Source organism: Camelus dromedarius, chromosome 30 (genome assembly GCF_036321535.1).
Source record: "Camelus dromedarius isolate mCamDro1 chromosome 30, mCamDro1.pat, whole genome shotgun sequence".
NCBI classification, from domain to species: Eukaryota; Metazoa; Chordata; class Mammalia; order Artiodactyla; family Camelidae; genus Camelus; species Camelus dromedarius.
This window is the reverse complement of record NC_087465.1, coordinates 14,181,905-14,208,309: the sequence shown is the minus strand read 5'-3', so window position 1 is coordinate 14,208,309 and position 26,405 is coordinate 14,181,905. Positions and strand designations below refer to the sequence as shown.

General features: G+C 37.2%; 1 protein-coding gene across 2 annotated transcripts in view; it reads left to right on the top strand.

Annotated features, from left to right (window-relative positions):
• STAU2 (staufen double-stranded RNA binding protein 2) overlaps positions 1 to 26,405 on the top strand; it is a 233,779-nt gene that overhangs the window by 78,042 nt on the left and 129,332 nt on the right. For both annotated transcript variants that reach the window (XM_064480884.1, XM_064480883.1), the window contains exons 5-10: positions 2,663 to 2,822; positions 4,071 to 4,178; positions 6,256 to 6,468; positions 7,163 to 7,300; positions 11,921 to 12,052; positions 22,156 to 22,216. In XM_064480884.1, the coding sequence (XP_064336954.1) occupies positions 2,663 to 2,822; positions 4,071 to 4,178; positions 6,256 to 6,468; positions 7,163 to 7,300; positions 11,921 to 12,052; positions 22,156 to 22,216 (812 nt within the window). The remainder of the gene's footprint in view (positions 1 to 2,662; positions 2,823 to 4,070; positions 4,179 to 6,255; positions 6,469 to 7,162; positions 7,301 to 11,920; positions 12,053 to 22,155; positions 22,217 to 26,405) is intronic.

Here is a 26,405-nt window from a genome sequence, read left to right as displayed (position 1 = left end):
AAAGATTGTGGTTTTAATGCTTTTTAGTCTTTGTGTGTTAAAAATATCTTTTACTATAGGTGATTTTTTTTCTCCCTTCACTTTTTTATGTTTGCCAATTAAAAATGAGAACATATGACATACATTTAAAATTTTTTATCTTTAATTTTTAGAAAACTGTGGGCCAAGAAAGTTGACTTTAAAAATTTAAAGCAGTGACTTTTTCTTTTTTTTTCATACTCACTCTGGATTTCTCCACTACATTTGACATTGTTGATTATCCGTTTCCCTGACATTGTGTTGTAATTTCTTTTCTAACTCTGGCCTTCTTTCATCTCCTTCACTGCTGTCTATTATTTCCCCTGCCTTTTGATCATGGCATTAATCAGATCCCAGCCTTAGGCTCTGTTTCTTGGTTCTTTTACACTTGCCCTTTCCAGGTGCTTATCCACTCACATGGTTTCAATTACTGCCTCCCAAATCTGCATCTTCAGTACCGATGTACATTTCTAGTCCTTCACCTTCAGTGAACCTTCACTGATTAGTCCCATCTGCCTGTGAATTCTTAAACAATGGACTCTGTCCAGTTTATCTCAGGTTGAATATAGAACTCTGCTACTTGGATGTGCAATAATCATCTAAAACTTAGTTGGACCTCAGTTGGCTTCTTTTTGCTTGGAAGTAGACATTTTCCAGCACTGGAACGATTTTTAACTTAATTTTTCAGCCTAACAATGATAAATCCAGCATTCCATCAAAACTGATCCTGTTAGTTTTGCTCAGTTGCCCACTTCAGTGGTAGTAGTTCTCAGTCATCATTTCACTTGACCTGTGAGTAACACTTGACACAATTGACTCTACTCTCTTCCTAGAGATCCCTTTTCCCCACTTAGCCTTCAGGAAGGGCACTATGCTTGCTTGGTTTTCCTCCTGTCACTCCCTCCCACAGACTGCTCACTGTTTTGTGACTTTAAATTCCATCTATGTGGAATTTGATGATTCCCAAATTGTAACTCCACCTTGGACCTCTTTCCTGGGGTCTAGACTCATAGATCGGACTGTCCGTTTGACATCTTCGTTTGAATGTCCAACAGACTGAATAATTTCACATCTCCAAACCAGAGCTGCTGATGCTCATCCCCAGCAAACCCATCCCTTTTGCAGTCTTCACTAGCTCGGTGTGTGGATGCTCATTTTTCCAGGTGCTCATGTCAGAAACCCTGGGGTCTCCCTCAGCTCCCCTCTCATATTCTATATCTGGTCCTTGGGCAAACCCATCATCTCTACTTTTGAAATTTGTCCAGGATCCAACTACTTCTCCTTACTTCTAATGCTTCCACCCTAGTTCAGGCACCTGTGTTACTGCAGGAGCCTCTTAACAGATCTCCTTGATTCTCTCATCATTCCCCTACAGGCTGTTGCCGGCATATAGTCAGATGATCCTTCCAAGATGTAAGTCAGATGATGTCACTTCTCCCCTCAGAACCTTCTAGTGGCTGGCCATTTCACTCAGGAGGAAAGTCAGATCCTTACAGTGGTTTCTAACGGAGGCCCTGTGGAATCTGGTCACCTCTTCCCATCTCTTAGCTTCCCTTCCTTCACGTCCTCAGCTCTAACCAGATGGGAATCCTTGGAATTACTTGGAATTACACTGCTGCCTCAGAGCCTGGGCACTTGGAGTTTTTACTTCCTCAAATGCTCATTTCTGCATGGTTTCCTTCCTAACTTACTCCAGGTCTTTACACAGTTGTCATCTTCTCAATGAGATACTCACTGGTCACTCTACCTAAACACTTCGCCTCCCAACGCTTCTGAACCCTTTCTTCTTTTTCTGTTTTATATTTCTAACATACTAGATAGTCTACATATCTGTCTTATTGTCTATTGTCTCCACTAAAATGTGTGTTTTTGTTCATTGTCTTAGTCCCCCATCAGAAGAAGGTGCTTCTTAAGTCACTGTTGAATTAATGGATTTTATTGCATACCCTTTTAATTTCTTCTAAGTTTGTTTTTTAAGTCTACCATGTCCACATCATTGAAACTTTCTAGTCATGCCTCCTTACCTCAGTCTCAAACACAAACCTGCTAAAAGTTTTCACCTTATATGCATTTTACTGTGATACTTTCTGCTTAAGAATTGGCTTAAGCTCTTCATTCTTATGTTGAATCTGATCTTATTACTTTGCAGAGTGCTTACATCTTTACAGTAGTAGCTTCGTCTCTCTGTCCTTCCCATATCTAGTCATAATTACCTTCTGCTAAATGCACAATGATCCGAACGTTGTCACCTAGATGGGCTTGCTTGTCTCCAGCCTCTGTAGGAGGTCCCCGTCCTCTAGCACCAGAAGATTTGGCTCACTTCCGTCACTGAACACTTCTCACCAGGAGGTCTTCTGTGATATAATCAAATAATTTTTTAATTTTTACAATATTAATTTGTGTGTAGTGTTGTTTCTAAAATACATTTTTGTAGAGATCAGTATACATGCTTTATCATCAATAGATACATTGACTCACATTTTATCTTTTATAAATACATTGGTTAGGTTAAAACTTTATTGTGGTTAGTAAGAAGGTATAGTGCATTATATAATTGGTATCATTTTAAAGAAAATAAGTCTTACTAATGATTATTGAGTGATTTTATTGAGCTAACATTAATTTTGTCATTTTCTCACTTTAGGTACCATTGCCCAATGCCCAAGATCTTTTATGTTCAGCTGACTGTAGGAAATAATGAATTTTTTGGGGAAGGAAAGACTCGCCAAGCCGCTAGACACAACGCCGCGATGAAGGCCCTCCAGGCGCTGCAGAACGAACCTATTCCAGAAAAGTCAGCTCAGGTGTGTCACCGCCGCACGCGGCAGCCTGTTTCTGTTAGTCCCCCTGGAAGATTATTGAGAAGATAATTTTTTTTTAACAAAAATAATCTCTTCTGTTAGGAAGGAATACTAGCATGGCGATCTGCCATGATTTGCTCCTCAGATAACCTGTGTGCTATACGACGGGACTCGTGTGTTCCTGCTGGGATGAGCTTACTTACCTTTGGGCACTTTGGTTCACCCTGGGGAGTTCCCTTTCCAGGCAAGGCAGGACTTGGGATGTGAACAAGGATGAGAAACAACATTCACTTGCCTTGTATTTAGTGCTGTGTTTTACTGAGCATGGATGACATTATATTAATTAATCTAGAATCAAGGAATTTAACGTGGAAGAGCTCTTTATGGATTTTATTTTAGTCCTACCTTATTTTACCAGTGAGGTTATTGAGGCTCATCTTCAGGAATTTTACCCGTTCTCATGGCCACAGCCACTTTCTCCACAGACCTCAAAATAATATCTCCAGCTCGGGCGTGTTTAATAAGTCACCTGGTTGAGTTCTCCACGTAGTTATCTGAAGCTGTACGTTTTGACCTCTGCAGTTTGCCCTTCCTCACGCCTGTTGTTCCTCCCCCTTTGAGATTTATCTTAGTTAATGGCAGACTTAGTATTTTTGTCCTTGTACACTTTCATTATGACTCTTTATCTGTTTCCTTATCTGTTTTCCCACCAAGTCACACACTTCTTGACAGCAGGGATACTGTCTCGTGATCTCTTTAATGCTTATACTGTGTTCAGCATGTATCAGGCCCTCCAGAGGTAAATGTTAAATAAGTGAATAAGTAAATTGGTGCAGAGTCAGACACAGAGCTCCAAAATTCTGGTTTGCAGCCTTTCTACAACTTAGTCATCATAGAAGATTAAATGTCATACACCAGTGGAGTATTGTGTATGTCTGTGTGTGTGTGTAATGGAGAGCTCTAAAGAGAACTGGGTCTGGGTTTGGAGGATAAACTCAAATTAGTGTATGGTTGAGCAAAGATTTCCACACTCAGCATTTATCCTTCCACTCTGAGGAGAAAAATTAAAACCAAATCACATGAAGCCTCACGGCAAAGCCCTCGACATGGTGATTACATGGGAATCCACAAGAAACAGTCTCTGATTTCCTGTTTCTTACAGTATTTTAGATAGGTCCTCTTGATTGTAGAATATGTGTAAAGTTTGTTACAGCGTGAAAATTCAGTGTCATCCTATTTTTTGTGATTTAGAATGGTGAATCAGGAAAAGAAATGGATGATGATAAAGATGCCAATAAATCAGAGATCAGCTTAGTGTTTGAAATTGCTCTGAAGCGAAACATGCCCGTCAGTTTTGAGGTATGTATCCAATAAGAGACCTTTCTTTTTCCCCTCTTTGCTCCTCATTATTTTAAATAAACAAATAAAATTTTAGTATCTTGAAAGAATTCATGTGCTTCCTTAATGTTCAGGCTCTCTATCATGAAGTGATATGGGCCCTGGGAGAAATAGAACTTATTATAATATCATGGATTCCTGCTGATCTCTTTAGCTTTTCTGTATTAAGCCATTTGTATAGATGATATTTCAAGTTTCATCATAAAATTTATTTTTTTGAGTTTAAGACAATTTGTTAGTACCGTATAAGATTTGGTGTTTTTAATAAGATCAAATTGAAAATATTAAATTAATATTTAGCGACATGTATTATATATTAATATCTAACTTCTTTTAAATTTGTGGAGGTCAAAATATGTTTAAATTTAACCTTTCGCTAAAGTCATTAAGAAGTAATTTAAGCAGCTCTCTAGTTTGCAGCTAGGTAAATATGTCACAAAATAGTTTTACAATTGTGTGACATTTAAAAGAGAAAGAAACGTTAAATTATTGTAATACCTTCTTTAGTAAGAGGTCACTAATATTGCAACTCAGATATCCAGAAAATAGGCAGAACTCAGGAAATAAGTGGGGATAGTTGTGGAGTATCTTCCTTCAAATTATGTGATGTTCACCCACTAGAAAGCTCCCACGTTTTACTCATTGGCAGAATCTACTTCCCCTGACTGAGAACCTGTTTGCTTTCTTCTTAGACACAAACAAGCTGGGTTATCAGATGTTGCAGCCCATAGCAGATTGCAGGCAGCAAAATGAGGAAGGCAGGAAGAGAACATACTTGAGGGCCTGCTGGTCCCAGCAAGAAATGATAAGCAAAATATGGAAAGCAAAAGTAATTGTGTATACTCAGTAGTCATTGGAACATGGGGCCTTTTACAATGAATAAGAACAGTTTTGTTAAGTCTTAGGTGTCCATAGAGGCATCAATGTAGTGTAGTGTAGAATATTTGATGGTCATAATGATGATCTAACGTGAGCCATAGATGGTTACATATTCAGTATTCTTTGTTAAGGCAGGCAAGTATATGCTTTTTTTCAGTCGAGGAAGATGTCCATTAAAGTGATTAAAATAAAGTTTTAATATTTCAACTTGTAAACTTAAATTACTTGGAGTGCTGATCATAAATTCTTTATCCACAGTAATACGGATTATTGAGATAGTGTATCTTTTCCTAATTGGTATCCAATGTTAGAAGACACATTTTTAAATATAATGTTCAATGGTAAACTATTTAACTAAATAGGACATCTTTTATAGGTCATAATTTTTAAGGAGGCTGAAGTTCTGAGCACTCAGGTTTTGGAAGTCATCTTTCCTTCCAAAGCTGGTATGGTTTAAAAGAGCACATTAATACAGGGATTAGGAACGTTCATAGCTGACAGATTCATAATCGATTCATAGTCCAGAAAGCTAGGTATTTTTATGGCACATCTACTAACTTTTTTAAGATCATGTCACAGAGAGTAAACATTCCTTCGAGGAATGTCAGCCTTTGAGGTCTCCATCCAAAACAGGTTATTTTTCATCCATCACCTGTTTTTGAGAGGCTTCCACACACAGGATGCTTTATGGGTTATAGACTCCAGCAAGACATAGTCCTTGTGCTTCAGTAACCTGCTCTTACAGAGGAGAAAATTACATAGGTACATAGTTTATACAAATGATCATTCTGGATGGCCTGTGTACCTAATGTGAGACAGTCTGTTCTATGTTCTTACTTTTCTGGTCCTTAAGAAATGGTAACTATAGTTAGAATTACCTGTTTTAAGCTAGCAAAACACAATTTTGACCATGAATTGAATGTATTTATTTAGATTTCTGTTTTTTCAACTTCAGTTCATTCAGCATCCTGAGTATTGTAAGTGAGTAATCCCTGTATAATACTGCCCATAATAGCTTTCTTCAAGAAATCTATAGTTTTGGCATAATTCTTAATAATTTCAATTTTGAGTATGATATGAACATTTAAAAAGATTCATGTCGTAAGAACACATCTTAAGTGCTTGTATTGAATATTTCACTTTCACTTATATTTTATAGGTTATTAAAGAAAGTGGACCACCGCACATGAAAAGCTTTGTTACTCGGGTGTCAGTGGGAGAGTTCTCCGCAGAAGGAGAAGGAAACAGCAAGAAACTCTCCAAGAAGCGCGCTGCGACCACTGTCCTCCAGGAGCTTAAGAAACTTCCACCTCTTCCTGTGGTTGAAAAGCCAAAACTATTTTTTAAAAAACGCCCTAAGACAATAGTAAAGGTAAGTGTGTGCTTGTGAACATTAGTTTTACTATATAAACATTATAGTAACTCTAGCTGGAAGTTTCCACAGGGCAGGCGCCTAAACCTGTGGGTTATGTACAGTCCCAGAGTCAGGGTTGGACATGTGCCTGTAAATTAATAAGAATTCGGTTTTGCTTTTAGACACTTGTATGTCTGTGCTTGTTGGTGAAATAATAATAATACCTTATCTATAGTTTTTTATGGTTTTAAAAATACTTTCCCATTCATGATCACCTTTGGTAAAATTCTTACCATGATGGTGCAAGGCAGATGTTACCCCTCATTTTACAAATCAGGTTTTATGAAACATGTTCAAAGAATTCACCCACTTGTATTCAGCCGTCCTGTGGAGCAGCCTGAACCATTGAGCTGTAACCTGGTGTTCCTCCTGCCAACAACAGTGCTGTGTGGTGACTTCCTAGGATGCCGGGGAGTGGTACTAGGATGCAGAGTACTGATCAGATGAATGATGCTCACCCTGGTGACAGCAGCAGCAGCAGCAGCAGCTAGTAAATGTAAAGCACTCACTCTAAGTTTTCATAATTTTCACTTATTTTCTGTAGTCAACAGTTTTGGGGTACAGGAAGGAGGGAAGAGCCATGGTTTCTTTAAGGATCTAGTAACAAGTTGTCACAGCATGCCTTGAAATTTTTTGTTAAATTATTTTTTAGGCTGGACCAGAATATGGTCAAGGAATGAACCCCATTAGCCGCCTGGCTCAGATTCAACAGGCCAAGAAGGAAAAGGAGCCGGATTATGTTTTGCTTTCAGAGAGAGGAATGCCCCGACGTCGGGAGTTTGTGATGCAGGTATTTCTAAGGTTTTTATTAGAAGATTTTTTTTTAACTATTGAAGAAATTAGAAACCCTGAGGCTGGACTGGAGATATGGTGGAAAGGCAAACTAGGAATGCAGAGTAGGGAGCAGAACTCTTTACAGTTGAAGCATTCACTCCTCTAGGCCCGCCTACCAGCTTGGCTGAAACATTCAAGTGTCAAGGCCATGCTAGACAGACAGGAGGAGGTCTCCAAGGAGCTGTGAGTTCACCAGGTTATTTACCACAGAGTTCATCATTCAGAATACCTCTCTCTCACTTAATGTGTTGCACTTTGCAGCTGGAGTCTGTTAACTACTGGGAATAAAAGACAGATAGAATTAGAAACAAAATTTAGAAGGATGGATGTAGTCGATGGAACAGGGCCAAAAGCATGAGCTTTGGGGTTATTAGAAAAACTAGGGACAGAGAGCTAGCTGGCTACCTAACTGTGGGGAGGACTGAGGGCCCAGGATTGCTGAGAGGCTTAACTGCTGCATTGTGCAGTCAAGAAAACTGAAGAATGGTGGCTGGTGTATGGGTAGTGAGTGGGGATTAGGAATGAGGTAAAATGCCTGAAATGCTCTCCTTCGTTTTAAATCCTGCCTATCCATCTTCATTTGCCCACTCAAGCCCCGGTATCACAGAAACCTTTAGTTCCTATTATAAAAATTTCAAATATATCCATGGTGGGTATATTTAATAGTATGCTGTGCAGAATAGTATAATGGAATATTGGGAAATATGTCCATCATCCAGAAACAACTGTTAAGATTTCTGCTGCACTTGCTTTAGCTATCAATTTTTCTTTCCTCCCATCCTCTCTTCCCTCCACCCTCCTTCCCCTCTTTCCCTGAAGTAATTTAAACCTAATTTCTAACCACGTGTCATTTTAGCCTACATACTTAATGTGTATCTCTAAAAAATATGGAAGTTTTTCTTTTTTTCTTTGTACTGCTCTCCCCCCCCCCACACCCGGGCCCACACCGGCTTGCAGCCCCTCGTCCCAGGCGGCCAGCCCCTCCACGCCTGCCCTCCAGTGCGCTGGGTCTGGAAGTTTTTCTTATATTAGGCGTGGCTCGTTAGAGTCATCTAATCACAGTCTATATTTAAATTCTCCTTACTGTCCCCAAACTGCGTTTCTTATACTAGGCTTGTCAAAGAAACTTTTCCCAGTCAAACCTGTGGATCTCACCTTTAAGATAATGCAATTAAAATCAACAGATGTTTTTTATAAAGTGTTGACCATGTGGTGGACATTTTGGACTCAAACATAGTATCTCATGTTGATTAACTCTCTATGCACGTCTAATTTTACCCTCCTTCCTAATTTATGATCCTTATATGTCTTTATCTCACAGTAAACCCAATACAGTAGTATGTATATAGTAGGATCTTTATAAACCTATGTTGTGTATTTGCTGCCTGCCTGGCTGCGAGCTGGTACGTTTGGCTTTTGTTGGAGATACAAACTTGTGACGTAGTCACAGGTAAACCACGGGTGGGAACATAGATGTCCATAGAGAGGGGAATTCTTCTGTGGTTAGTAAACACATCGTTGTCTAGATGTCATTGGGACCCAGGGCAGTGTTGTCCCAATATTTTCACTTTGTAAAATATGTGCACCTTTTTTCTTTTTACATTCTTAACTTTGAAGAATTCTAGAAAGTATTCTTTGAACTCCAAAGCTTGATGGAAAAAAAAATTACCTAAATTTTAGACCTGTGTTAGGAATAAAAACTGGCTTTGACTTGATTGAACAATTACTTTTCTGTGGAGTATAGTGAGTACCTCTTTTGAAAGAGGAATTTAGAGTATCTTAGGCCAGCTTCCATTTTATGAGTATTCATAAACATTCTAGTCAAACAGGAACATTTGGCTGTGCTTTTAAATGTTTTCACACTGAATTTGTATTGTTTTTCTGTCTTCTGAAAGCCTCAGTGGACTCATTGTAGTATTGCAGCAGCTTTATCAAAGTAAAAGCTTCTGTATAAACTACTTAAGCAACGTTATCATTCGTTACAATTGAATGTGGGAATAAACTATCTAAAGATAATGGGCTCATATATATTTATCACCAAAAACCCCCCACAAACAAGCATGTGTTTGGATGTGGTTACTTGTGTTGATAACTAGATAAAGGAAAATCTCTGGTGACATTATTTGAGTACTTAGCTCTAGAGCAAATTTCTTGAGAGTTGTTTATTTTTTTGAAGAGCATTTTAATTTTTCAAAGAGAAAACAATGATAACTAAATTGTGTACATTCTTTTATTATATATCATATGATGTTAATTTTTCTACCTGTGATTAGGATCTCCAGGTTTTAAAAAAATATATGTAAAGGAAACTTGATTAATTTGTTTGTGTCTCAATGAAAGATAATTAAGCTCTTGGTAAATGCTATTTTAGAACCTTTTGTTAGTTTTTTGAGGACTTGATTAATTTAACTGATTTGCTTAAAGATTAAAAATCTGGCAGTCTTAAGTTTCTTGTGTAGCAAAATAATTGAGCTTCTTCATAAAAAAATTAACATCTTAATATAAAACTCTTAAAATAAATTTGTGAGCTTTCTAGGAAGATGACTTTTGGAAGTTTACTCACATACTTACTTGATTTGTATAACGCAGTAATTTTTTTTTTTTTTTTTGAGTGACCATTGTGTGTTGGCAGAGAACAAAGTCCTTCAGCATAGTGGTCTTTTTCAGTACTAACAAATAACTCTGGGGTAACCAACTACTCACAAACTATTGAACCATGCAACTGTGAAAAAACTTGTGTGAGGCAGGGGGTGGATGGATGGGGAAAACGAATCTGGAAGCGCCTATTCTGGAAGTAAGTCTTGAAGGATCAGAATAGGGCAGGTGGAAAGCCATCAGACATAGGTCTAAGGTGAATGCTGTGATGGGAACCCCATCACCCAAGAGCAGGAACCTGCAGCCAAAGGGCAGCAGACCTGGGTGGATACATGAGATTTTAGGGAAGAAGCAGCAGGATTAAATGAGAATGAGGAGATGGATGTGGAATATAAAAACAGATGAAACAATTTTCACTGCTCAGTTATCTTTTGCTGCCATTTACTTTGGCAAATCTTTTGACCCTCAGAGCAGTAGAGGAAGCTTCTGACGTAGCTGGCCTAATCATTTAGCCAGCAAGCATTCCAGCAACAACACAGGGGCTGGTGAAGCTGGGGAGCAAACCAAGCATTGGAAAAAACAACCGGTAGCAGAGGCTGGCTCTAGCCAGGGATCAAGGATGTTATAGTTAGGGCCTGTTATTCAGGTCAGGTGCAGGCCAGTCCAGATATGGGAGGCAGTCAGATCTTAATTTGAATCAGTTCATGCAGCTGGGAAGTAGTAGAGTTGGATTTCATACCCCAACCTGACTTGGAAGTCTTTGTTCTTAACCACAATATTGTACTAACCTTTATATATTAATTCTCTTCAGGAACTATTTAGTATAAACTTTTATATACTTGGCATGCAATGTGCACATTATTTTATTTTTTAAATATATGTATCATTTTATTATTTATTTATTTAGATTAAAGATTTATTGAAGTATTGTTGATGTACAATATTGTATGTTACAGGTGTACAGTATAATAATTCACAATTTTAATAGTTTAAAATTGTGCTCCATTTATAGTTATTATAAAATATTGGCTATATTCCCTGTGTTGTACAGTTTATCTTTGTAGGTTATTTTATACATGATAGTTAGTACCTCTTAATCCCCTACCCCTTTGTACCTCTCCCCACTTCCCTCTCCCCACTGGTACCCACTAGTTTGCTTTCTACATCTGTTAAGTCTGTTTGTCTTTTGTTATATTTACTAGTTTGTTGTGCTTTTTAGATTCCACATATAAGTGATATCATATAGTATTTGTCTTTCTCTGTCTGACTTATTTCACTTAGCATAATACCCTCCAGGTCTATGTTGTTGCAGATGGCAAAATTTCATTCTTTTTTATGGCTGAGTGGTATTCCACACACACACACCACATCTTCTTAATCCATTCATCTGTTGATGGATAGTTGGGTTGCTTCCATATCTTGACTATTGTAAATATGGCTGTTATGAACATTGGAGTGTGTGTATCTTTTTCTTTTTTTTATATTTTATTTTATCTCTTGGGGGTGAGGTAATTAGTTTTATTTATTTATTTATTTATTTATTTATTTATTTATTTATTTATTTATTTATTTATTTATTTATTTAATAGAGGTACTGGGGATTGAACCGAGGACCTCATGCATGCTAGGCATGCGCTCTACCATTGATCTGTACCCTCCCACCACATGTATCTTTTCTAATTAGTGTTCTTGTTTTTTTCGAACATATACCCAGGCATGAAATTGCTGGGTCATATGGTAGTTCTAGTTTTAGTTTTTTGAGAACCCTGCATACTGTTTTACACAGTGTCTGCACCAATTTATATTCCCACCAACAGCATGCAAGGGTTCCCTTTTCTCCACATCCTAGCCAGTGTTTGTTATTTGTGTTCTTTTTGATGATAGCCATTCTGACAGGTGTAAGGTGATATCTCATTGTGGTTTTGGTGTTAAGGTTTGTTACCAAAGCAACAATCATTAATTTCTTACTTTATCTTATCAGGTCAAGGTAGGCAATGAAGTTGCTACTGGAACAGGACCTAATAAAAAGATAGCAAAAAAAAATGCTGCAGAAGCAATGCTGTTACAACTTGGTTATAAAGCGTCCACTAGTCTTCAAGATCAACTTGACAAGGTGAGGGTTGAATTTACATGGACACATTCTATCCTGTCAGAATAACTAAAAGTGATGAACAGATTCTGTTCCAGTATTCCTTGACTCTAAGTACTGTGTTAACTGATGTTAAAGTAGATGTCAAGTTTTAACTTTTCTAAGGCAGTGCTCTTATCTTCGTATCCTTAAAGATAGATTTTCCGGATGGAAGATAACATCTGTTTAGGGGTCAAGATGAAATATTAATTATAATCTTACAGTTAGCAGACACTAAAAGTTTGTTGTATGGTTATACATATTTTATATAATACCAATTTAATAATTTTTAGCTTACTGACTGATGATTTTTGCCCTATAGACAGTTTTAATTTGTGCTTTTTAAGGATAGAAGTTATTAGCCTTTATTTCTGGAATACAGCTGAAAACACTGGAAATAAAGATCCTGAGTTATTCCTTTGGGGAAGGAACTATATAGGACTATATAAACTAATTTTTCTACTTACTTTAAATTTAAAGATAAACTCAGAAGGTGTTTATTTTCTGACAATACTTGTGTTCATGGTCCCTTATTTCTTCTGCAGCAGTTAATGACATCATTAACACCTGACATTAGGACTTGGCAGATAACTTGACAGGAACTGGCTTAATTTCATTTTGTATTAAATTATCATTTTATCTATGCATATGTAGAAATTATTTTTATCGAACATTTTACTTGTATGAACAGTCACACAACAGGCTTAATGATTATTTATGTCATAAACAGTATGCTTTTTTCCATGCCATTTTCTCACATAAGGATTCTGTTTCAGGGATATTTTTAGTTTCTGCGGAAACACATTTGTGAAGCTTAGAGTTGAAACAAAATCATGTATTAAAAACATTTAGATACACTTTTCTTTTTAAGGCAACTATGAATATCTAGGCAATTATTTTGAGTGATTAAAAAATTATTTGTCTATGTGGTATTGCTAGAGATTTCAATTCTGTTTTTATAACCTGGCTAGTGAATACTTTTCTTCTTTTAAAGGTATTTGTAACATGAAACCTAACACGTGTTCAAGTTGCTGTAGTTCTTATATTGTGTATATGTTGTTTTAACTTAACACATTTATATTGACTTAAAACTGTTGAGTGATTTATAAAAGTATGCCAAAATAAATCTTCTCATAGAGGTTTATTTGTAAGTTAAGTGAAAATAAAACAGGACAAAAAAACCAGCATTAATTTCATTAATTTGAAAAACATTTTTTGCATACTCACTGTTACTAGTCCTGGTTCTCCATAGAAACAGGCTGACAGGTTGTGTGTGTGTGTGTGTGTGTGTGTGTGTGTGTGTGTGTGTATCACAGACTAATTTTAAGGAATTGGCCCATGCAGTTTTGGAGGCTTAACTAGTCCAAAATCTGCTGGGGAGGCCTGCAGGCAGGAGATTCAGGAAGGAGCTGCAGAGTCTACAGGCTGTCAGCTGGAGAGCTCCCTTTTGCTCCAGGGAAGGGCAGCTTAAGAGGCCTTCCACTCACAAGGCCCACCCACGTTATACAGAGCCATCTGCTTCCCTCAGAGTTCAATGATTTAAATCTCTTCCAGAAGAAGAAACACCCAGAATAATGTCTGACCAAATATCTGAGTACTGTAGCCCAGACAAGTCGACACATAAAATTAACCATCACACCCACTAAATGCCAAACACTTAGAATAAGATGACTGGAATTTGGTCCCTGCACTTCAGAAACCTGACCAGTAAGTGTTAGGGGGTGAGGAATTTTAATCATGCAACAAAAATTATAGTATAATTAAAATTATAGGATGTGTGAAGATGAATCTGGAAAGTCAGGAATAGCTGAGACCACTGTTTTTATGTGAAGTAAGGAGCTTTTGAATTATTAAATTGAGATTTGAACATGAAAGTGACATGATCTGGTTTGCCTTCTTCAAAAGACAGTCCTGTATAATGGAGTGAACGGATTTGGCAGGAGGGGACTAGGGGCAGGGAGGCCAGTGTTAGCAGAAATGCTAAGGTAAAAGATGCTGAGGGTCTGAACTAAGACAGTGGTGGTAGAGGAGGAGAAAGACACCAGGGATCCTTCTAGAGTGTACATTGTAAGATTTCAGTGGCAGATAATGTGCATGGGGGACACAGGAAAAGGGAGGAGGGGAGAATACCTGCACAGAAGGGGAGGAGAGGATGGCTTTGGGACAGAGCTGGCGGTCATATGCTGCAGAGATCAGATAAGAGGACTGTGTACGTTGATTTATCAATAAGATCTTTGGAGAATGTAAAAAATAAACCTGTGAAAGCAATTTTTTAAAAGTTGGCTTTTTAAAAGAAATAAGCAAGGTAGGTACATGGTTAAAATAATTTAAATAGCACAAAAGAGTAAACAGTGAAAAAAATGTTAGTCTCACTTCACCCTGAGACCCTCAGTCTCTTGGTCTCTCCTCTAAAGGCATCTCCCACAATGAGTTAATATTTATACAGCATTTAGAATAGTGTCTGAAATATGGTGAATCTTATATAAGGATTTGATAAATAAAAATGCAATAAATATGCTTACAGAGATATTTTATGTGTATGCACTAATATATCCCCACTATAAAAAAAATTCAGATTTATTGAGTTGCGGTTCAGTGAATTTTGACAAGTATGTGTGTGTATACACTCAACGACCACATCACAATTAAGATTTATAACATTTCTGTTACCCCCATACAGTTCCTTAATGCCCGTTTGTAGTAAATGTCTTCCCTTTCCCCAGCCCCTGACAAGCACTGATCTAATTTCCGTCTCTATAATTTTGCCTTTTTCCAGCATGTTGTATAAATTGAATCATACATTAGGTAGCCTTTTGCGTTTGGCTTCTTATTGCTGAGATTTGTCCATGTCTTGCATTTATCATTAGTATTTTTTATTTTATTGTTTATTGTTTTATTCTTCACCAACATTTGATTTGTTTCCAGCTGGAGGCTATTATAAAGTGATTATAAACATTCATGTTTAAGTCTTCATTATACATATATCCTATAGGTACAAATTCATGAAATAAGTACACTTGTAACTTTATAAGAAACTGAAGATATTTTCCAGAGAGGCTGTGGCATTTTGCTTTTCCGCAAGCAGTGTTTGAGATTTCCAGTTACTCCACATCTTCTCCATCACTTGGTATTGTCAGTTTTGATAGCTTTGATCATACTAGTAGGTGTATAATGTTATCTCATTGGACTTTAATTGCATTTTCTCTGATTAATAATGCTGAGTAGCTTATCATGTGTTTATTTACCATTCGTATCTCTTCCTTGAAGTATCTGTTCAAAACTTTAGTCTTTTAAAAAATTGGGTGGTTTACTTTCTTATTATTGAGTTGTAAAAGTTCTTTGTATATTTTGGATGCCAGTCCTTTATCAGATAAAGGACTCCCCTCTTCTCCCTTCCTCTCTCCTCCTTTTTTACATAGGTTATCCAATTGCTTTAGCACCATTTGTTTAAAAGATTAGTGCTTTTTCCATTGAATTCCTTACCACATTTGTTGAAACTCAGTTGACTATATAAGTGTGGGTCTTTTTCTAGATTCTCTCTTCTGTTCGATTAATTTGTATGTCTGTTCTTCAGCTATTACAACTATTATATAGAGTGTAGCTTTTTGGGTAAGTTTTGAAATCAGATTAAGAACTCCATCTTTGGCTTTTTAAAATTCATTTTGACTAACATAAAGTCTTTGATAATACATTGTAGAATCAATTTCTACCAAAAAATATCCATTTGGGATTTTTTTGTGGGGATTGTGTTGACTGTGTAGATCAGTTTTGCATAAACTGGTATCTTAAGAATATTGAGTCTTTCAACCCATGAACAAGATCTAGCTCTCTGTTTATATAGGTTTTGGGTGTCCCAGTGATGTTTTGTCCCTTTTCATAGAAATATCTTGCACATTTTTTATGTTTATCCCTAAATGTTTCATGTTTGTTGATGTTATTATTAATGGTACTAGTTTTTTGTTTCAATTTCCAATTCTTCTTTTTTAGTATGTAGAAATACCATTGGCTTTTATATATTGACCTTGTATCCTGTAACATTGATGAAATGACTTATCAGTAGGGTAGCTTGTTTTGTAGATTTTTTTTCAATTTTCTGTATTGGTGATTGTGCTGTATTTGAATAAAGACAATTTTTTCCCTTGCTAATCTGTATACTTTTATTTTTCTTGCTTTATTGCCTTTATGTGAAGTGTGCCATAATTCTTATCTACTTTTTCATCTTGCTGTGCTTTTTCTTCCCCTCTCAAGGCCTTCAAAATTTTCCTTTTTCATTAATTCTCACCAATGTGTGATGTGTCTAAATTTGATTCTTTCTTCCTCCTTCTCTTCTGCCCTCTCCCCCTTCCTTTGTCTCCCGTTTCTCAGTTTCTCCTCCTTTTCTTCCTCTTGTTCCTTTGTTTCTTCTCCTTTCTGTATTTTTCCTGGTGAGTGGTCTCTGAACATTATTGGATCTGTAATTTGTTGTCATTCAGTTATTTTGTCAAATTCTCAGCTGTTAGCCTTTCAAATATTTCTTCCTTGTTTTTTCTCTCCTTGGGAGCTTCCAGTTACACATTTGTTAGACCATTGATATTGTCTTATAACTCCTGTTCCTTTCTGTTCCTTTTAATTTTTCAATCTTTTTTTTCCCCTGTGTCTCAGCTTGAGTAATTTCTATCGATTTATCTGCAGTTTGACTGATTATTTCTTCATCTGTGTCCATTTGTTAATAACAACTTCAACACTAATTTTCATCTAAGATAATTTTCCCCTCAGGACTTCCATTTGATTTTGTTCTGTAGTTTCTGTTTCTCTACTGAAATTCTCCAAATGTCCTTGTATGTTGTCTACCTTTTACATTAGATCTTTTAACTCACCAATAATAGATATTGTAAAATTTATTTCTTAGATTTCTAGCCCGTGGGTTGTTTATGGGTCTTTATCTTTTGACAGTGGTTCAGTTCTTTTTGCAATTTTGGGTGTCTTATGATTTTTGAATCAATATTGGACATCATGTATTGAGAAACAGTAGAGGCTGAATTAAATAGTATTTACGTTGAGAAATAGGCATGTCTCGTCGTCTGTCAGACTGTTAATATGGAGGGTGGCATCGATCTAGTCAATAGTTGAGCTTGTTGTGGGTTTTATTGTTGCTGTAGTCGCTGTTGACATCAAATTTCTTTAGCAGTGGTTTGCTGCTGTCTCTGTTTTGTGTGGGCTGAGGTTTGGGGAGGGTTTCTGCTCTACCCTCAGGTTTCACCAGTCTCTTCTTTGCTATGCCATGGGGTGAAGGATCTCTCTATGCTTTGTAGTCAATTGCTGTTGCTTATTATTCAGTTGTAGGATTGTGTTGCGTATGGGAGCATAGTTCTTGATTTTCTTGTCCAGCTTCATTCTCAGACAGACTGTGTGTGCCTGGGTCTCAGAGGTGTGTGTTGCTTAATGTTTCTGCCTCCTTCCCCATGGTAGCCAGACTTTACTTTGGATCTGTGGATTGTCTTGGGTGCAAGAGAGCTTCCAGCCCCTTTTCCCAGCATTTTCAGGCATCTGCTTTATATTGGTGCAGGGCCTTGCTCTCAAGAGGGTTTTCTACCCTACCCTCTTTTCCCCCAGGGGCAGGTAGCTTTTGCTTCTAATCCTTTTCCAAAAGTAGTGAGTCTTTGCCTGAGGTTTTGGGGCAACAGAATTTCCTGCCTCTGTCCCAGAGGCAGATAGGATTTGCTTTTCCCCTTTCTCTAATGGCTTGAACTATTTGTATGAAAGAGGAGTGTGCAAAGTCCTGTGCTTTTCTCTCAGTGGCAGACGTTGACCTGCCGCATACCTGCACCACTGAGTGGGGCGCTCTGTTTTCTTGATGTATGTCCAGTTGTCCTCCTGAGTTCCCAGGGGAGGCCCATGGAAAAACACTTCTGCTTGGAGTCCCAGTTTTTCTAAACTGTTGTGCTAACCCACATGCAGTCTTTTAGAATTTATTAACATTTCATCTGCTTTCTTCTTACCTGCATTTTTGGCATTCAACCCTTGCTTTCTAGCTCTGCCAAAGTTGAAACATTTTGTGAGCCTCGCCTCTCCTTAGAGGGCTTTGTCACTCTCTGGAATTCATTTCATTTGTTTGCTTTACAATCTCAGATGTCTGATAGGTTCGAGAAAAGTTATGATTTTTTTTACATTGTCTGGCTCTTTCTCATTGTTACATTTCTACATTCTAAGGAAAAGTGGAACACTCTCTCCATCTTTTAAAAAAAATACTGATCGTGTTGTTTGATTTTTTTTTTTACTTACCTGTTGGGGTTTCACTTCTATCTTGGAATTTGTTCTACATAAAGATATAACTTTGAGCTTCATTCTTTTTTATACTTTATAATTATATATCGGTCTAAGTAATACTCAGATATGTATAAGAAGTTAAGATTTATTCAAGATTAATGGTGTAAAGACTCAAGATTTATAAGAAGCAACCATTTACTACCTTATTTATTTTGTTATTTTCTACTGTCAGTAGCTTGTACTGCAATTTCTTGATTTTTCCTTTTTAGATATTATCTAAGTTCCTACTAAGGAAAAGGAAGATCTAACTGTCATATACATACTCCACATGTATATTTTGCTACATCTCTCTGACTTATCCCGAAGCTCTCTGCCAGTGAACACATCATGTACTTTTTTAGTTTCTTTTTTTTTTTTTTCTTTCTTTCTTGGAGCTCTTTATCCTCCTCTCCTACTTCGGATTGTATGTTTGAGAGATCTGTTGCAGACCCACTATTTTGGTTCTTCTCTTCACCATTTCCCTGAAAATTCCTTTTGCCTCTCTCTCTTGTTGAGTTGCCTGTTTTTTGATCAGTTTCCCTTGTTCTTGATTTATTTCCTTGGGTTGTTGGAGTCCTTGCTTTAGTCACGTTCTGACAGAGGATACACGGGGAGTAAATTTTTTTTGAGATCTTGTAGGTCTGATACATCTTTACATTTCCCACACACTTAATAGTTTTTCTGAGATATAATTCTAAATTGGAAATATTTTTTCCCACAGAGTTTTAAAGGTGTTGCACTGATGTTTTCTACCTCTGCACGTTACTGTTGAAACTCCAAAGCCCTCTGATTCTTCAGCGCATGTATGGAACTTTTACATTTCTTCTCTCTCGATGCTTTTCTAACTTCTTTTCTCAGGAGTTCTGAAATTTCATGGGTGATTGACCTGATTTGTGTAGTTTTGGCAAATTGTGTTGAGTGTTTGCATTTCAATCCAGAAATTCATATACTTTGAAAGGGGGAAATGTCTCTTATTATTTCTTTTATAATTTATTTGCTTCCATTTTTGCTCTTCTTTCTGGGATACCTGTTAGTCTAATGGATGATCTTCCCATTCTTTCTTTCTTTTCTATTTCTGTCTGTTTTTCTTTTTGTTCTGTTTTCTAGGAGATTTCTTCAATCTTATCTTCCAGTCCTCCTTTGAAAATTTTTACTTTATTTCCCAGAGCTCTTCTTCATTCTCAGAATATTCCTTTTTATAACCTCCTATTCTTGTTTAGTGGGTATAGTGTTTCTCTCTCTCTCTCTGAGAACTTCTGTTTTTAACCTGGTTTTTGAAGCTTTACTCTGTTCCCTGTATTGTCCTCACCATGTCTTGTGGAGCAGAGGCCTGGATGTTGTCTTCTGAGACCTAGTGAGGAAGGGAGCTGGGGACCTTATCTTCCAGGATATGATTTTGGATTCCAGCTCCTTATTTGCAGTGTGGCATGTGGATCCCATCCTCAGCTGTACCTGGTATGTAAAGTCTCCGTTTAAGCCTTTCTGAAGACGAAGCTTTTAGGAAATCTGCCTCTTTGGTGTCAAAGAGATGACCAGGAAATTCTGTAGCATTTTGAACGACTTCCAAATGATCTCTCTGTTTTCAGGCTCTTCCAGGGTTCATCTCCAGAAATGCCAGGTGTGCTTCTGATTGCTGAGGCTTTCTGCAGTCCTGGGGTGCAAATCGCTTCACTCTTTGCAAGCTCTTTGTTGGCTTTTCACTCTGCAAGTTAGGTTTCAGCCTGCTGACATCTGCTAAGTTAGTTTACAACTTGTTTATCTGCTTTCCAGGTTGCAGACTTTGATTGACTTATCTCTTCTGCTGTTGACTCTTTTCATATTTAGGGTAGGGTAGGGGGAAAGGGAGGGAGAGAGAATTTATTGAATTAATCAATTTAGAGACATCTGGGGAGAGAAGAGATTACTCCTTGTGTTCACTCAGTCATGTGTGAGCAAACCTTACAGAAGCAGTTTCATTAGAGGTGTTGTGGTAGAAATCAGAGAGCAGCAGGCTTGGGATTCAGTTGAAGGTGAAAAATTGGCTTAAGGAATAAAATCTGATATGTAAATATCCTTAGTTATTAATAGAGGGAGAGAAAAGGAGGAATGAAATGCTAAGGGTATTATTACCAACTTTACTTGATCCCTCAAATGCCTGAGAACCTACGTCCTTCTAATCAGCCAGCTCTTTCCTTCCCGGAAGTGACTTAATCCTTACTGCGTCCACTTTCCTCATGCTTATAAGCCTCCTCAGTCAGCTTTCCTCTCTTTCTGTGATCTTGTGCTTCACAGAGAACATGTAAGTGGGAGTCTCCTCTTTCCCATCAGCATAGCCCTGCATCTGTGTTTCAAAAAAACGTGTTACAGCTCAGTGTTATAGCTCAGTGTTACAGCTCAGTTGTGACAGCATTCTGGATCCAGACAAGAGACCAAGCAGCACTCGGAGAGTTGGAGAACTCAGGTTTATTACACCAGCGGGCCCAGAGGAGTTAACACTCCAAGCTCTGGACCCCGTCTGTAGGTTTATACAGGCTTTTATAGGCTGCCAGTTTACACTTTGCAACATCAAATGCAAATAAGGTATAACAAAAGTTGACTAATTAGGAACAAGCTTTGTAGAAATTGGCCAATCAGGAGGGAGAGAAATAACCAATCACAAGTGAGCTCCATGCAAATGAAGTACTACAAATGGACCAATCAGGAGTGAGGGAAATGGACCAATCAGGAGTGAGCTCAGGGAACCAGTAGAATTTTAGGGGTAAGTTCCACTTTCCTAGAAGTAAGCTGTTTCAGAGGCAAAAAGTGAGATAGAGCCTCTGGGCCAGGGAACCAGATGGTGCTGGCAGGAGAGTAGTGGCCCTGCCTGGGAGTCCTGCCGGTCTTTTTTATGGGGCTTCCCACCTCATTTACATGCATTTCCTTCTCCCTCACCCTTTCATGGGTGCAAACTACTTGCTAGAAATGTAGTTTGTGTTTATATATAGATTTAATTTATCCCTTTGATCTTTGATACCTGATTACATAAGTATAAAATACTAATTTTTAAAAATTGAAGTACCATTAGGTTACAATGTGTCAGTTTCTGGTGTACAGCACAATGTCGCAGTCACGCATACACATACGTATATGAAGTACTGATTATAACAGAAAAGAAGCCTCCGCCCAAGACTGCTTTATGCCAGCTCCGCAAAAAGAGAACACAGCCAGTTAAAGTCACTTAGTAATTAGATTAAAATTCTTACTACTTCAAAATGTCTGAGTTCAAAATGTATTTTACACTAAACATTGATCAAATCATCTAGCAAAAGGCAAGATACTCCAAATTTTACTTAAAGTTAAGGTTTAGTTTTCAATTTTTTATGTATGTCGTTAGCAGTGTTTGGTGACCCTTGTCAGGGCTTTTCCAGAACAGACATAATAGTATTTCTGTTTGACCCTAGAAGTGATAAAGAGGCTCTTCTAGTCACCTTAGCACTTGTGATGATTTATTGTTCACTGTTTGAAAAACAGTTATTTACTCTTTAACCACCTTGATGGAGCCCAGGTGGTATATAATACACATACTCAGTATGGAACTTTCTTGATAACTTAAATTATAAATTTAAATAAACAGATAAAGGCAGGACACCGAAGAAACACACTCAAACGTAGAAAAGGGATAGATGGTACTGGTCATGTTAGTTATTCTTGTATCCGTGGTCCAGGTGTCAGATTGGAGAGAAATAAGCAGAATAATCTTTGCTCTTGGTTAACTGATTAGTAACTGTTTTTCTTTTTGAATAAGTATCTTTCCCTGGATTTAAATAATTAATTCAATTTTTCAGACAGGGGAAAACAAAGGATGGAGTGGTCCAAAGGCTGGGTTTCCTGAACCAACAAATAACAGTAAGTTTCTACTTTTATCTTAACTACACTTGATGTTCATCTGTGGTTCGGTGATTTGTCCTTCACTGGGTATCTGCTGGGTCTGTTTGGGTCTGAGATGCCATGTTAGGTGTTGTGAGGGATACATGGAAGTCGTGCTATTTACTTTCCTGGAATTGACAGAAGACACAGGTACGTATCTCCTTAACATGGTTAAGTCATTGCAGACAGAGCACTGTTTTATCCACGTAGTGATGACGTTTTTTTTTTTAAGTTGTTTTTATGGTGACATTATTACAATACAAAAGAATCAAAAGAGAAAAACCATTACCTACCAGCTCATTATAATCCAACATCAACTATATTCACAGTTCCTCTTTTTAGGTACACAGACGCTTTCACATAATTATAATGTAAATCAAAGTTTGTACTGTGTTTTCATTTAACATTGAAATAAACATTTTTCAGGTTGTGCTGAGTCATTAGACTTTTTAATGTTTTATTAAAGTCACTAATTGAAATATCAGAAATGTAAGAATAAAATTGTTCATAGTTTTTTTCCAAGTATAGTATTATCAGACACTTAAAAATCCACTTCAGGTTATTTTTTTTCCAAAGGTACGTGATCAAGCTGTGATCACGCATTGGAAGCATAGACATTTCCGAAATTTCCTCCCTACCTCTCCCAAAAAGCATCTATTGCTGTATATCAGTCAAATGGAACAGATACCCAGTGAAGACCCTGTCAAAGTGAAGTCCCCAGTGAAAGCAAATCTATCTCATTTTTAACCCTAGTTCTCTTCCTTATAACCTCTGGAAGCTAAATATGCTTAAATATGTAAATTGCTGTAGTGAAGAGTATTCTTTGATATTAGCAGCTCATCTCTTGATGTGTAATGAAATTCATAACAAACTCTTACCACAGCATGCTTATGAGACTTGAATTCTTGGATCATTAAAACTAGCCTCTTGGAAAGACTATTTCAGTGAGGTAATGGTATTCATGAATTACTTTCTGGGAATAATTTAAATAGTATAACATAACTCTGGGCCTTTTGTCTATGGATGTAAGGATGATGAGTGTGATAGGCTTAGCACATTGCCCAAAGAGGCAGTGGAATTAGTTCAGGATTCTCAGAAAGTTTGTTTTGAATTCCTTTGATGTTTGAGTATATAGGATTATAATTATACTTGATAAAGGAATGTAAGAAGCATTAAATTGATTTCAGTTTTATGTAAAGTACTGAGCACAGTACCTCTTTCTTAGTAGGCACATAATGAATGTTAATTTCCTTCCATGCCTTCTCTCTTTTTTTTTTTAATAAAAATTACTTAATTCTGTGTAGGTTTGCCAGAAACTCCATTCTTACACTTTTTATCTGTCAGATGTACAAATGATCAAAGAATATATATGGTTTATACTTGAATAGTTACCTTTGGTACTAGAAATTTTTTCAAAGAATATGAACATTACATATTTGAATATGGAAGTCAGATACTTGTTAATGTGATGGTTTTAACATGAAAACACACTATAGGTAATCTGCAGACTCCATCATTAAACAGTGATGTTTGGCCCTCATCTTTATGTCTGTTGATTTTTTTTTTTTAACTTGCTAAGGGGTTTGGAACTCCTTTGCAAGTAGAGGAAGAGATATCATGAAGAGGCCAATGAGGTTCAGTGATGAGAAACATGCAAGAATGCGTAAAAGATTTTCTTTAAACCTGTTGGAAGTGATAAAGTTATTTGAAGCCAGATTAAAATTTAACCAAACTGCGAACACTTTAGGACTTCCTCTGGTCTACAGTCGTTCACACTGAGGGTTGGAAAGGAGGATGATCCCTCACCCCTCCCAGCTGTGAGGAGATGAGGAAGCCGGTACGGGGGCTCCTTCCTCCCAAAGCCAAGCGGACCCTGCGGCAGGCTCCCGCGGATGCTGGGGCAGCGTGGCCCTGACAGGCACCTGTGTCACTGCCTCAGGGATGGTTCTCTCTAGTGGAGCCCCCGAAGCCTCCGGATCCAGCCCGTAGCCACTTCAGTACAACATTAGGAAAAAAGTGTCTCTATAATGAATCTATTACCAGAAAAGTAATTTAAATTCATGTATTATGGTAATATTTAGGTTAAATTCTCTTATCTTTAATCAGTTCCTTAAGTTTGAAATTCTGCGCTAGGTGGTTCCCATCCTGGGGCGCACCTCTGTGTCCTTTTCACAGGCAGAGGTTAGAGCAGGGGTCTCTCAGGATGGCACGGGGGGGAACAGGAATTCGAGAGACCACCAGTGCTCCCTGCCTCACTGCCAGATTATCTGACCTTGAGCAACTCATTTTCCATCTTGTTACTTAGGGCACCCTATCAGTTTATAATGTTGAGTATCTTTAGTTATCTGCGTTCTGTAAAAAGATTAATCATCCTTGAATAACATCTGAAAAGGTAACATATTACTTTGAAAAAAACAGAATGTCATCATAAAGTGACTCTTCACTCCTTTTTTGGTTAAACTTTACATTACTTTACAAACTGTTGTTGAAAAGAATAAAGTTTTAGCCAACCATTATTTGGATACATACTATGAAATTAACTTAGAACCATAGCGCACAAAAATGAAGAGAAGGCAGAATTGGAAATGGGAAAGAAGACAGTTTTAACCTGGCATAGCTAGCACCTAGCTGTAAGTAGACAAAAAAAAAGTTAATGTACACGTGCAGTTAATTTTTGAAGTGGAAGATATTTTTTAAAAAGATTATAGTCATAAGAAACTGTTAACAGTTACAACTAAAAAATAGTTTAAATGGTTTTGCAAGTGATCGTGATTGCATAGCCTGGTTGCTGGCTTGATTGCCTGCAGATTTAAAATATGGACCTAATTTTTGCATACTTCTCAGGCTTTCTTCATTGTCCTGAATTGCAGAATGTAGACTGTTCTAAGTGTATTTTCACCCTTTGAATCACTGTCATAGTCATGCTGAAGTGCAAGAACACTTAACTCTGTAATGTGAGGTTTGTGTTAAATTCAGCATGGGGCAATTTTATGCTTGGCATACACATAAAAAGCGAGATTTTTACAGATGAATGACTAACAAGTTTTTTAAAAGATCATGCATTTTAAAGACTTACTGACGGCTCATGGAAAACTTTGTAAAATATTTAGATACAGTTCAGTTGATAAAATCTTTTTTTTTTTTGTATTCACATTCCATGTTTCTTATTAATACAGGGTTTTACTTAAAAACAGGTTCATTGTTTCTTAAAGGTAAACTCTGGCTTAATTCAAAATTGGACTAAGCTCAAAGGTATTCACTGGTATGTGCCGAATCCACCCACTAAAAGATTATTTGGAGGCATTTTTCACATAAATAGTTTTCCGTTAACCTTTTAAAAAGTTTTATTTAGCCCCTGTGAAATATGCTGGCTCTTCTAGGTCCATTAGAGATGACCCAAGACAAACACTTTGGGGATGGGATAGAATTCTTACTGACCTTTTCAGTATTGTAGTTGACATAAAATTTGCATCACTTTTGTCTTATATGCAGATATTATTAAACTCTGTACATCCTGAAGCTGGGAGGCTAAACCACCCCAGTGACGTGGCATTAGATGGACTGCATGCTTGCTTCCTGTATGCTGTGTACTGTATTTTGAACCTCTAAATTTTGGCGAGAATGGGTGGGGTGGGTGAAGTCTGAAGATAATGGATTAATAGATTCTTTAAGTGTTTTGGGAGAGTTCCCTGAACAATTCCCTTTTAGGGCTCCCATAGCAAACAGGCATTTTATAAACAGGCAATTAAATTAGTTGGAGCCAATTGGATTTTAAATATAAAGCCAAGTGATTCAACTTACTTATTTAGACATAAGTGGGAAATCTAAGAGTGCAGCTAACTTCTAGCAACCTATTTTATTTTTTTCTTCCAGTTTTATTGAGATATAATTGACATAAAGCATTGTATAAGTTTAAGGCGTACAGCATAATGATTTGATTTACATATGTCATGAAATGATTTTCACAGTAAGTTTAGTGAACACCTATCGTTTCAAATAGATACAAAATTAAAGAAATGGAAAGAAATTTTTGTTGTAATGTGAAATTTTAGGATTTACTCTCAACAACTTTCTTACATAATGTACAGCAGTATTAATTGTATTTATCGTGTTGTGCATTACATTCCTAGTACTTACTTTTTAGCTTGTAACTAGAAGTACGTTGACT